At 41.9% G+C, this 14,382-nt stretch overlaps 1 protein-coding gene across 1 annotated transcript in view; it reads right to left on the reverse strand.

The window, feature by feature from the left end:
- The window catches only part of thsd7ba (thrombospondin, type I, domain containing 7Ba), a 281,240-nt gene that overhangs the window by 153,537 nt on the left and 113,321 nt on the right, over window positions 1–14,382 (reverse strand). The window contains exon 7 of the mRNA XM_084085439.1: window positions 12,920–13,120. Coding sequence (XP_083941565.1) covers window positions 12,920–13,120 — 201 coding nt within the window. The remainder of the gene's footprint in view (window positions 1–12,919; window positions 13,121–14,382) is intronic.

The following is a 14,382-nucleotide window of genomic DNA, read 5'->3' on the forward strand; positions in this document are numbered from 1 at the left end:
AATCTGTTGGAATCTAAAAGCTACATTTAATAATTAATATGTTTTGCTGCAACTATTCAGGCTACACTTTTACCATACAGTGTGAACCCTATAGCCTCCCTAATCTGGGGTGAACATTTGGTCAAAATAGCTGATCTACAAGCTCAGTGCTCAGCTTGTATATCTGCTATTTTTGAATAGCCAAAGAAATCTAAAATGACACAGATGTGTTCCCGGTCTCGATGGGTTAAGTGGTTGCATTATTCCAGCATTATTCCCTCTTGAAAGCATTCACGGCCCACCCATTTGACCAACGTGTTAAGTGGCCATATAAGTGGTTCAGATGGGTGGGCCACATGCATTCTTTTTTTTTTTTTACATATCGTCTCTGTCGGGTGGAAACCTCATATATGTCCAAAAACTGTTACTTTTCAGGATTCAAATTCAAAAATAGCAAAAATAGCAGATGGACAAGCTCAAAACGTGCCGCTTCACGCCGCATTTCGAGCTTGTAGATCTGCTATTTTGGATACTTTTGTGTGTTTCTGTAGCATGATCAAGCAGTAGGGCATTCATTTACGACACAAAAAGTTTAATATGGAGATAAGAAGTTTCTGTCCGACAGCAACGATATTCTTTTTTAAATATGGCCCACAGGTTCGGGAATCGTTGCATTATTCAAAACAAAACAAGTCACTGATAACAAAGCAGGTACGTCTTTGAGCTCATTTCTGTGCTGATGAATGTACTGTGCATGTTCTTGATGACAAACAGCGTTGTGTGCGGCTGGGATGAGCTGAGAGAAGCTCCTATTGATCTGACTTCTCTCAACAAAATGGTATTTGCATTTTAATGACAGCTTTGATAATGTGACTGGGAGAGAGAGAGAGAGAGAGAGAGAGAGAGAGAGAGAGAGAGAGAGAGAGAGAGAGAGAGAGAATGGAAGGGAGAGAGAACCATAAGTCCATCACCAAAGCGATGCCTTATCAGACGAGAAAGAGGTGCGAATATGTTGATTGTGTTATATGTGTAAGATAACCCAAAAAGCTGAGGAAACGTCAGAGTCAAGATTCATCACAAAGACGAACGAGAAAGAAAACTGATGAATAACAGAATTAGAATTTTCGTTTTACATGAGGAAATTGATTTCTCACTGACTATGGCCCCGCTCTGTATCTGTCAGCAGCCAGAGGTTTGCAGGTTTGCTAATAATTTTGCGGTGAGATTCAGAAACTGATAAGTTCCCAAGATATTATAATGTTACGGAATAGCCAAAAGTGTGAACTTTATAGTAGTACCGCCATCTTAGAGAAACACCTGAGGTGGGAGATGGAATACTCCCGTCTTGATTATGTTGTGCGACGGAAAGTTTCCCCTCTCCACCGTGAATAATCTCAAATGGCTCGGGGGGAAAAGAAGTGTTCGATTTAGAGGGACAGGCTACGTACCTGCTCAATCTCAACCACCTCTGACACGAAATGAGATTTATGCTGTCTATTGGCAAAGCCACTCGCACGCAAAAGCGGCCAGAATTAGATGGTTTTCCATCTGGTTTCAGACCTGTCACTCATCGCTCACTGCTGCTACTACAAACTACATACGGCAATATTTGACTAATGTGGACCATTGTGGTAGGGGTCCACGGTGTTAGTCAAATATTGACATTATTTCTGGCTTTGTATAAACGTCACATTCTGACGAGTTTACCTTGAAATGTTGCCTGCAGATGTCAAACATACTTTTTTTTTTACAATGTTTCTTTTTCTTTAACCCATTAAAACTGGGAAAGGATCAGTGCCATTTTAGATTTTAACTATATAGCAGTTCAGAAAACTCTCAGGGTTTAGAACAGTGGTTTGGAACAGTGGTTCTCAAGGTTAGCAGATCTACAAGCTTGTATATCTGCTATTTTTGATCATTTTTGAAAAATCTTGAAAGTGTTTAATTTTTTATTTTCTGGGGTCCGCAGCCAAATATATATCATTTTGGGGGTCCTTGGCACGAAAACGTTTGAGAACTACTGATTTAGAAGGCATTTGTAGAATTGGCCTTAGGTCTTCATGGATTAACAATCATTATAGTTAAGTGGAGAGCAACAGGAAACACAAGGGAAAGAGGAGAGACATGTGAGATAAGATGGGGTGGGCCGGATTCAAACCTGGGTCCTCCCTGCTCACATAAGGACCATATAGTCTGTGCACTAACTCTGGCTGAGCCTCCAAGCATCCCAAATTTACATTTTGCCCTTAAAATATTAATGTATTTCTAGATTTTGGGTAAAACGTGGAATTGTGACGCTTCGGGCATGGGACCAGGTTGAACAGAACAAGTTTCCTCTCAGCTGACAGAACATGGTTTGCTGAGTGTTCCAGTCGCTGTAGCTCATCTTCATGCGCTTGTTTGAATACATTTTTTTGCTGTTAAAGCAAAGTGGTCTATAGCTCTCTCTCTCTCTCTCTCTCTCTCTCTCTCTCTCTCTCTCTCTCTCTCTCTCTCTCTCTCTCTCTCTCTCTCTCTCTCTCTCTCTCTCTCTCTCTCTCTCTCTCTCTCTCTCTCTCTCTCTCTCTCTCTCTCTCTCTCTCTCTCTCTCTCTCTCTCTCTCTCTCTCTCTCTCTCTCTCCCCCCTCTCTCTCTCTCTCTCTCTCTCTGACTACATAGGAATCCCTTTTTACACAGAACTACTTCCAGATTTTTCAGGCATGAAATGGAGAGCACTTCTTGCCGGGGGGAGAATTGGAAAACCAAATGCTTGCTCAGTCTAGGAACAAAGTGGGGAAAACATTGCATTGCATATCACTAGGGCTGCTAGCTCACAAAAACCTCCTAATAAAACTGCTAAAGTTTTTAAGTCGGTACAGTGTAACTGTCACTCACTGCTACATAAAGTAGTAGAAGAAGTAGCTCCTTCTCTATTTGGTGCAGGGAGAAGTTGATTCAGAAGTTGAGTGAGTCATGGTTAGCCTCTTTTCATTATGTATTTTTCAATCTCCGTTTCTTTTTAACTCATTATATTTCACCGGAGCATTGTCTGGCAGCAAGGTGAGACATTCATTCACATTTTAAAACACTGTCAGCACTCGTATTCTTACATTGAGAACATCATTGTATTTGAGCATCCCGAGAACACATGTCGTTCTACTGAACCGGTCATTCTTCAACTGTATTCAGCTTTTGTTCCAAGTTTCTTTTGATTAAATGGTGCAAAATGATTGGATTTACAAAGGGTTAAGATATGATAAGATACAACAGTTAAGATATGCGGTACTACACGGCACCATCTGCATTTTGGGGAAAACTAGGGGTCAAACATTCCCTTAAGCTTTTCACTACACGATTTTGGACAAAAGAATAATCATGATTGTTTTTGCTTAATATTATCACTTAATCACTTAGTGGAAAAACCTGTTTTTTTCATTTGCATTTCAATAGTGCCTTCCACCTTGCGGAGGAACGGGAGCCGTTAGGGGCACTAAGCCAACTAAGCCCTGTTCAAGCTGGGGATTGAACAGGGAATCATTCATTGCCCAGACTGCCGCTCTACCTCCTGAGCCACTGCTGCCCTTAATGTTGCTGATTGTGCTTATCAGGGGCCAAATGGTTATGTCATTGTAATGCTGTGTTGACACTGGCAGTGGAAAAAAAAAGATAGCCAGCTCAACTTTATTTTGTCGCTTTTTAGCAAGAATCAAAAGCATTAAAAAAAAAGTGTTGGCCGATGCCTCATGTACTGTACTGTAACTCACCAAATTCTCAACCGATTTTCCAAGTGGTTTTGTTTGTTACAAATGTCAGACATTTACTTATGCTATTATAATACAGGATACTATCTCACGTACATAATAACAGTAATAGTTATGAAACAGGAAAGAAAAGTTTGGTACCGACTTTGACAAACATTATAGTGGCCAGTGCAGCGTCTACATGATTATTATGTCTAGGATCCTAGTGGTTCCAAGCTACTGGAAAAAAAAACCATCTGAGGCACTCGACAGGGTAATAGGTTTCAAAAGCCTTTAATACTTCATGGCTTGACCGGAGTTAAACGTGAAATGTGACTTTGTTCAAAACCATTGAACAAATTAAAGGCTTTTAAAATCTATTACCCCCTTGAGTGCCTCGGATGTTTTTCAATAGCTTCGGTACGCCATGGTCTTTGAGATGTCATTGTGGCTCCGTGAGCCGGATAGATGTTGGAGAACGGCTCGTACAGTGTTCTTGTTAATCCTCGTGTAATGGTGAGGAGACGAGGCCAAGGTGCAACAGTTGACCAAATACGATGGTTGAATTTAATTGCCAAGTTTCACTGTGACATTATCGCAAAATTTTCAATCAAAATCTTTGGATTACTTTTCATTGAATCGTGCAGCCCTAATTTACCGGCAACTTCTGTTTTCACACTAGCCTATCTAAGTCGCTCCAAGAGTCGGCATTAACGATGGGTTTAGAACACTGATTGATATTGATACTAACTAAAACCCTCTAGTCTCAGTGAAACGGACCTGAGTTGCAACTGCACTTTTTTTTCCGTCTACACCAAAATCTCTTTGCCAAAAATAGACGATCTACAAGCTCACAATGCGTTGTTCCCCCCGTAATATGATGCTGGGGTTTAAGTGGTTAAAAAAGAAAATGTACGTTGTAATTTGTACTTTGGAATACTTGAGTGTTTACTTGAGCATATCATCTCTGTCGGGTGGACATTAGCTCCAAAACTGTTACTTTTCAGGATTAAAATTCAAAAACAGCTAAAGTAGCAGAAAAACAGCAAAAATGTAGATCCGCAAGCTCGAAGTTTCGAGCTACTTCTTTTGCTTTTGTGTGACGCTGTAGTATGATCAAAAAGAAGGGCATTCATTTATGAAAAAAACACAAAAAGTGAGAATACGGAGATAAGAGTTTTATGCCACGACAGCAACGATATACTTTGTCCACCACTGAATAAACCTGCTATGAATGCAGTACTGTATGTGGTGGTACAGTATATTCTGTAAGCGGTAAGCGGCAGCATGTAGAAACCATTTGAGCCGGAGGCAGAGTGTGTACAGTGTCTCTGGGAACTAGCTCTGTCTCCTAGCAGCAGCAAGCACAGAGTCAAAAGAAAACACAGATAAGGTGTAACAACTCATATACTGTAGTTGTGGCCTAGCTGTCAATATCCAGAAAGCATAGTATTGCAACTGTCGATTGGAAACCTTGTATGTCCAAAACCGTTACTTTTCAGGAAATGGGAAAAAGAAAACGACCTGTGTTCCAATGGATACAATGTAGTTATGTGTATTTAGTCACATGCTATTGTCAATACTTTACATTGGTTCAATGTTTCTAAAACCGACAGATACAGGTAACGACTTTTACGATACATTTTTTCTAAGAATTGCCAATCTACAAGCTCACAACGTGTAGATCGGCAATTTTTTAGGGCATTAATTTATGAAAAAACATAACTTGAAATATGAAGATACAAGGTTTCTGCCCAAATAATATAGTTTTTAGAATGCCAATTTGTTCAAAATCATGTATGTTCTATCTAATGTTTTTTTTTTACGATAGAGTGTTTAAAGCTGCACTATAACCTTCCTCTTCTACCCCGGATTTGAACCCGGTTTCTTGCACAAGAGCTGACATTTTTACCATTGAGCTAATAGAGCCTGCCTGCTTGCTCAGGGGATACATTTAATCCTGTGTTTAGGTGAGACATGACCTTTGATACGATCTAAATGTCTCAATAGAAGAGCAGGGAGACCGAATACAACCACCCCAATTGAGTTATATTGTACTCTAATTGTACTATTAGATTGGACTAAATTAAAATGTATTCATTTAAAAAATAAGTTACATAGTGCGTCTTTAACTTTACAGCAGGGTCTTATCACAGTTCCCTTTGCTGTTATTAGGATCTAGTCAACAACTGTTCCAAGGTCTATTTTTCCACTATACTATTCTCTTTCTAGCTCGTTCAGCAATACCATTGTTGTCTATAAGTGTAACATGCCTGTACATAGAATATGACCGTTCAAGGACAGCATATCTGTTAGCCCATTCAATCCGGGAAACGCATCTCTGTCATTTTAGATTTATTTGGCTATTAAAAAATAGCAGATATTCAAGCTCATAGCGCGGCACCGATTGCCGCGCTATGAGCTTGTAGATCTGCTATTTTTGAAAAATCGTGCAAAAAAAAAAAGTGCAAATCTTTTAATATATATATATATTTTTAAAGCGAACATTTGTAAAATATTTTGTTCTTGGGAGCCCCAGAAGCAAAGATTTGAGTTACAAATGTTCGTTTAAAAAATATATATATTCAAAGACTTGCACACATTTTCACAATTTTTCAAAAATAACAGATCTACAAGCACTCTGTGCCATGCTATGAGCTTGTATATCTGCTATTTTTGAATAGCCAAAGAAATGACAGAGATGCGTTCCCGGACTGAATGGGTTAGAGTGGACACTATAAGAATGGTCTGAGGTTGGTGCTCTGGAGGCTTATGCCATGATGGGCTACCATGATGGGCTGTCACCCAGGGCAGGAGGTCTGAGGCTTATGCCACTGTAATACTGTTTTCCTGCTCGAATCTTCTTCAACAAATGAATTTATACACTTCACCCTGTCTGGAATATTAATATTTTCCCAACACACCCGACAGCAACGAAACATGTTGAATCATCTCCTTAGCTCTGGGTTATCCAGTGATTTGTGGCTCCTTCACGGTATGTTAGCATTAGAGGTAGCGTTAGCAAGGAGTCTATTGTAGATAATGGCAACAGATAAGGGACAACTTCAAAAATGTATGTATATTGCCGTCAGGCAGAAACCTCTTATCTCCATATTTATATAACCTTTTGTATTCTTTCGTAAATTAACGCCCTACTTGATCATACTAGAGTGTGATACGAAAGCATCAAACGTAACATATCTACAAGCTTGAAGCGTGACTCGAAGCGCGACGCCAAGTGATGCGCTTCGAGCTTGTAGATTTGGACATACTGTATGATGTTTCCATCCGACAGAGACGATATACTCGTCCATATACACAACACTATCAGTTGCTTTTCATGTAATTATATGGATATGTAATTTCTGAAAAGGTAACTGTACAGATACTGTAGCAGAATGGAATCGCACAATAAGTGCAAGGACGTTCAAGTTTCTAGCAGCACATGAATGTATTGGCAGGTACTTGGTACAATATTGGCCTATACAGTATCTCACATTCAAAACCAGCTATACTTGCAATGCTCAGTATGCGTTTCTTACTGTTTCTAACTGTAAAACTGAATGTCTATTGATTCTGTAAGTATGTATCCTTGAATTTGTTTATGCAGAGCTTTGGGTGAGTTTGCCTTGGTGGACTTCTTCCACTTCTGACATAACAGCCTTGACTACGGGGAGTGTGGGGGCGGGGTGGATTTAGCTGTTCAAACACTGATTTCCATATTTATTTATTTCCACGCTTTATTTCCATGCCAAATTATAACATAGGTGCGGTTTCCATTCCACATTATTTGAATTTCCAGCCATTCAAATTAGCTAGCTGTTGCTCTGTCTTTGAAAAAGGAAAGAGGAATAAAACGTCCTCTTTCCTCTGAAGAAAGAACTGTGCCTCGAAGTGTGCAGTAGAAAGACCATTTTCCATCATTTCCACAAGTATTTTCTCACGCTGTGTCTCACTGCGTGTCTTACGCCGTGTCTCATAACGTTCAGAGTTTTCAGCCTGCCACTCACCAACGACGTCGCTACGAAATGCAAACAAGGAAGTGAATGTATATTCTCGTGCATCTCCGTGCTCTTCTTTTTGTAAATTAACGCCCTACTCATACTAAAGCGTCACACAAAAATATCAATAGTAGCAGATCTGCAAGTTCGAAACGCGCCGCAAAGCAGCGCGTTTTGAGTTCGTAGATCTGCTACTATTGATGCTTTTGAATTTGAATACTGAAAAGTAACAGTTTTGGACATACATGTATGAGTTTTCCACCCGACAGAAACCTTTCATGAAGCAACCATTCATTTTTTCCACAGGTAGGCATACGCGACACCCTCTGCGAAGGTCCTCCACAACACGTTTTTGTCCTTGCGATATTGTTGTGCGTCACGTCACATCAGTCAGCACTTGTTGCACAAAGCATAAAATGACCTTTTAGATGTGTTGGTCTAGGTGAGCTGTGACAGAAATTGCTACTGGATGATGCTTCTCTCTACAGTCTACCAAATTAATCTGTCAAGCATAACAGAAGGACAGACAAAGAGAAGCACTACTAAAGCATTTTTCTGGCTATCACTAAAGATTATGTCATGTTATCACAGGTACATGGGAATAGAAATAGGGAAAAAAAGCGCCACACCTTGAGCCAGACATTGGTTTGGCTGATACATCTGCCATTATTTGACTTTTTTAGATGACATTGGCATCAGCAATTATGCAGCTGATGTCCGATTGTAACCACTTTCAATTTGGCATTCCAATTTAAAGTTTTTGAAAATAGCTACGATAATATCTACGATGCGTGGTGAGCTTGTATATCATCTATGTTTGAATTTTATATATTGTTTTAAACTGTGATCAAATCTAAGTTTTTCAAATTGATTTGAATTCATTTTCTCTTTTTTTTTTCTTGACAAAATGTCAAAACACCAGTAATCACTGGTTTAGGACTGTCCAATCGGTCCCAAACTGGTTTAGGACTGTCCAATTTGGTCTGCGACCAAATACATATCAATTTGGTGGTCCTTGACTTGACTATCCATCCACCCAGAAAGTGAAAGTGCACAAAAGTGTAAAAAAGTGGGGAGTGCTGCAGTTTCTCAGCATGGCAGCTGGTATAGCTGTGTGGTCAGTGAGGTAATGAGGGTGCAGTCCGGACAGGTTCATTTGATCAGAGTGTGAATGGAGCCCGTCAGCACTGTGTCAACTCCTGCAGACAAGTTTCAGGTTATTTTGCCTTCTCTCTCTCTACCTTCTCCATCTACCTATATATCCATCTCACTCCCCTGTTTCCCCGAGTCACCAAGTCACTCTGTGTGTGTGGCTGCATCGCTCCCAGCATAATGCCATGTCTCCAGCAACTTGTACTATTAAGCAGAGGCAACAGAACAGTTAACCCATTAAGACCTGAGGCTGATTCTACAAATGCCTTCTAAATCAGTAGTTCTCAAACTGTTCATGCTAAGGACTCCCAAATTTATATACGTAATATATATAGTTGGCCACGGACCGTTTTGTGCCAGGGACCCCCAGAAGAGAAGATGTATGTAAAAGAAAAAAAATCTAAATTATTCAACATTTTTCAAAGATAAAGAAAAATCACAGATGTACAAGCTTGCAGTGAGCTTGTAGATCTGCTATTTTTGAATAGCCAACGCTAAAATCTAAAAAGACACGGATGCTTTCCCGGTTTTAACGGGTTAAAATAAGAAAGACATTGTGGCGATACAACATGTCTCTGTTCAGCTTGGTTATAATAGTGCACCACCACACAGACCGTTATATCAAAGTGAGTGCAACAAATACTAAAATATTGACTCCGTAATTGTTACATTTTGAAAGGCTAATAAGAATGATAATGGTTTTGGTGCCATTATGTGCTTGTCACCTTCATTATTAGCCAGCTAACCCATACATCAGTGAGATTTATTGACTGTATTGGTGGCCCTTAATAGCTCTCGTAGTAATGTGCGCTGGGTGGTATCAGCCTGAAAGGTGTATAGAGAAAAAAAAATCCCACCCTGTGTGAAGGAAGCGGTGCCTTTGATGAGTGGCCTCCTGGTGGCGCTATAATAGGGCGGGCCGGGGCTTCAGCAATTAATGCTCGTCCCTATTGGTGGTGTAAGTCCACATACCAAATTTGGACTTGGTGGCATGCTGCAAACTGGAGTTATGGCTGTTTGTAGCCCAGCCAATGACAATACAGAGGGGGCGGGGCTTCAGCAATTACAGCTTGTCCCTATTGGTGGTCTAAGTTCACGTGGTAAATGTGTATTTGGTAGCATGCTGCAAAGTGGACTTATGGCTGTTTAAAGCCCAGCCAATAGGAAGACAGAGGGGGCGGGGCTTAGTACATTTCAGTTCGTCCCTATTGGTGGTCTGAGTCCACGTACCAAATTTGTACTCAGTAGCATGCTGTGAACTGGAGTTCTGGCTGTTTAAAGCCCAGCCAATGGGAAGACAGAGGGGGCGGGGCTTATGTAATTACAGTTGGTCCCTATTGGTGGTATTAGTTGGACTTGGTGGCATATGCTGCAAGCTGGAGTTATAGCTGTTTAAAGCCAGTGGCCTCCTGGTGGCGCTATAATAGGGCGGGGCGGGGCTTCAGCAATCAATGCTCGTCCCTATTGGTGGTCTAAGTCCACATACCAAATTGGGACTTGCTGGCATGCTGCGAACTGGAGTTATAGCTGTGTAAAGCGCTGTTTAAAGCCAGTGGCCTCCTGGTGGCGCTATAATAGGGCGGGGCGGGGCTTCAGCAATCAATGCTCGTCCCAATTGGTGGTGTAAGTCCACATACCAAATTTGGACTTGCTGGCATGCTGCGAACTGGAGTTATAGCTGTTTAAAGCCCGTGCTCAAACGGACACAGTGGCCTCCTGGTGGCGCTATAATAGGGCGGGGCGGGGCTTCAGCAATCAATGCTCGTCCCAATTGGTGGTGTAAGTCCACATACCAAATTTGGACTTGCTGGCATGCTGCGAACTGGAGTTATAGCTGTTCAAAGCCCGTGCTCGGACGGACATAACGGACAAACGGACATACGGACGGACATAGTCAAGAGTAGAGCGGCTGGCACCGCTAAAAATGCTCATGCAGGAGGAGTCGGCAGCACAATGCTTGTTGGCCCTGACATTGCTGGCGCTGGATGGAAGCCGAACGCATTGTGCTTCAGTAGTAAGTCCAATGAGCCCAATTACGGGGAAGTGCCGGTAAACAACTTGTCAACAGTCGCTAACAATAGAACTACTGTATCAAAGATAATTTCATAAGGATCTCTCTCAAAGCCGTCGAAGCGTACGCTCCTTCACTCTCGTCCTGTCAAAGCTCGTTAGGTTCCCCCGTTGGGTAATACGTTTGGACCCTCCGCTGGCTCCCTGACAAACGCTCAGGTAATACGTTGTGACAGGATAATAAAACACGCGCGAAAGAAAGACGCAATTAGGTTTATAATCTGTGGAGGTGAACAATTAAGGCCCTGGTACTTAGCCATGATTCTGACTTTTAACCCATTGAGACCTGAGGACCCGATTCTACAAAATGCCTTCTAAATCCAAACAGTTTTCTGAAAAACGTATGTTACTATAATCAGTGGGGCTCAAACTCTTTCATGTCCAGGACCACCCAAAATATTTTGTTCCAGGGACCCCCCAGAAGCAAAGATTTGAGTTAGAAATATATATATTCAAAGATTTGCACATATGTTCAGGATTCTTCAAAAAAATAGCGTCACTTCGTGCCGCGCTAAGAGCTTGTACATCTGCTATTTTTGCCAAAGTATAAAATAATAATAATAATAATTAAAAAATCTAAAATGACACAGATGCTTTCCCGGTTTCAATAGGTTAATCAGGCCCAGCATTTTTGCCGGGCTTTGTAAACTGCAGCGCCCGTTCCCCTCATGAATAACACATTGCTGTGCTGGTGGTGCTGACGGGAAGGCGGAAAAATGGATCACATTCTACCTCAGGCCTCACACATCACAATGCATGCTCATCTGCTTAGTCAAACGTCAGGAACACAGCACAGGAAGACTCTGGCCATGGCCCTGTTTATTTATGCAGCTGTTTGCAAAACCATGCCTGGCTTATAGGCCTAATTATACTTCTTGAATACGGGCTGCCGTCCAGGCTTTGGCTCCATGTAAATGATGCCCCCGCTGGCAAGCGATTTGCAAGCGTTTGTACTGGTTTTTGAGCGACACCAAAAAAACAGTCCCCGCTGCTGTATAGTCCCCTCGGGCTAATTTGCGCGGAACAGCGGCATGTGAGACTCACTCACACAACACTGGGAAAACTCATGGTGGTTACGGGTACAAAAACTCAACACTGAGGCCTAGAACTGGTTCCGTTCTAGATTTTCGGAACCTCGTGGTTTCACAGAAGCGGCCGCGAACTGACTTGCATTTCAACAATCGTCAATGGCAGTTACAAGTAAGTTTCCCTTTTCTTTTTCTTTTTTTTAATGATAATGTTTCACTTGTTCATATTGCATCTGCATCTTCCAACCTGTAGAGTAATGCCACGCCGACTTTGGTTCCCAGTTCAAGGCAAGAAAAAAAAAAAAAAGATTGGTTCCAGTTCCGAACCAACTTTTAGGGTTCTGAACCAATTAATTTTCAGTGGAAACACTCTGAACTGGTTCAAAATTAGGCAGGGAAAAGAGAACGGAACCGATTCATTCAACCCTGGTGGAAAACTGGCCTGAGAGAACTCATAGGGTTACAGGTACAAAAACTAACTCAACACTGAGAACTCATAAAAAAAATCCCCCATCACTGCAGTTTAAAGAAAGGCGTGATAGAAGAAGCACTCAAGTATCTTGAGTACTTTACAAGTAAAAGTAGCAATACCGCAATAGAAATACTCAAAAGTAAAAGTACATATTGGCATCAAAGCATACACAACGTATCCAAAGTAAAAGTAGTCATTATGCAGAAAGTCCCATTTCACAAGTGTTTTCGAAGGATTTAAAATGTGTCAAAATCTTTCAAAAATAGCCGATCTACAAGCTCTCAACGTGGTGTGAGTTTTGTAGATCGGCTATTTTCATATAAAATAGGGATTCCTTGGTTAACATATACTGTAGTTTGCGGTGGTGTAGTAGAAGTAAAAGCATTGAAAAATGTACATACTCAAGTAAAATTCTACTCAAGTACAGTACTTGAGTAAAAATGTAACTTTCAACCGCTGAAGAAAGGTGGAAAGAAGAAAAACGAAGCGGTACGGTACCTTCAAGGTCGACGCAGGTGACGTTGCGCGCCGCGGTGCCCGGGCCGCACGGCCCTTTGACGGGCACGCATCTCTCCCCCGGCTGGACTCGCCACACGTAGCAGGCGGGGTCTTCACAGGGGATGGACTCCACGAGGTGAGGGCAGCTCGCCTGGTGGCCGCCAGGCTCCCACAACACCTGTCTCCTTCTCTGTCGGAAACCTGCAGGGGGGAATCGATGGGAGCAGGGGGGGGGGGGGGGGGGGGAGACAAGATACGTTGTTAGAGAGAAGAGGTGATAGAAGAGAAGGGGAGAGGAGAGGTGAGGAGAGGGTGAGCGAGATAAATAGATAAGATACCTTTATCTTGGGGAATTCAGTCGCCCAGAGGCGGCACAGCAGTTAAGGTTATAGTGTTGCAGGTAAAGAGTAAGGAAGATAAAAAGCACTGTTGTGTACAGCAATACAAGGCAAAACGAAAAACAAGAAGCATCAAACGGGTCCATTTGGTTCCATGGAGCTATGGAGGTGATCAATTGAGCTGATCAAAAGCAACCATTATTAACCATTATTGTTCGATGTGCATCAAACTTTTCTCCTCAGATTACCTCTACTATTCATGTTAAATTGTTGACTCATTTTTTTTAATACTAGTATACATTACTGTACTTGTGTGCTAGATCGCTACCTTGCCGATTTTTGACAATTTCCGCCTATAACGACATGCCCAAAATAGGGAGGCCAGGTTAAAAGTGGTTAAATGATTTACTTGTTCTGCTTGAATTATTAGATGTAGCAGCCTATAATAAGACGTAAAAGCAATCGGGGCTTTCACTGTCTGTACATTCGATGATCACGCCAGCCATGCAACACGGCTAAGTGATCATGTGCCCCGAAAAGGTTGCCCACCCCTGTAGGGAAAGAGGGCAGAGGAAAAGAGGGATGAAAGAGAGAGCGTTTGGGTGGCATGTGGTTAGACTATCTGCAGGCATCCTTATTTATTGGCCTTCTAGGTTATTGAGGTGACCTCACAGCCAACTCTGCCAATTCTGTCAACTGTTTGGCTCTTGCGGATGCTAAATTGGGGCCTGAGTGGCAGTGGGTACAGGGCCCTCACATCGACTACTGTAGCTCTCCACGGGCTGTCCCAACATTTGATTGCCAATTAAAATGCAGAGTCAAAACGATTTGTTTCGCCCTGACCAACAGGCGAGATTGCAGAGGTTGCAGAGGTACATTAGCTGGATGCTTTGGTATCCGCTGGTATCACAGTGCTGGGGTGGACATATAGCCAATAAAGAAAGGGGACATACACGTTTGATCTTGCCTTTTTTTGTTTTGTTTTTTATAAAATAAAATGCCGGTACACAGCAGCCTTATCTCGTCAGATTTCCGAAAGCCAGAGAGAACATATTTCTGTGACAGACAATTGTAAGTACGTTTGTTCTACTGAGATATATACCGAGGCTGGTGTCAAGCTGCCAG

Source organism: Gymnoscopelus microlampas (assembly GCF_963454915.1).
Source record: "Gymnoscopelus microlampas genome assembly, chromosome: 17".
NCBI classification, from domain to species: domain Eukaryota; kingdom Metazoa; phylum Chordata; class Actinopteri; order Myctophiformes; family Myctophidae; genus Gymnoscopelus; species Gymnoscopelus microlampas.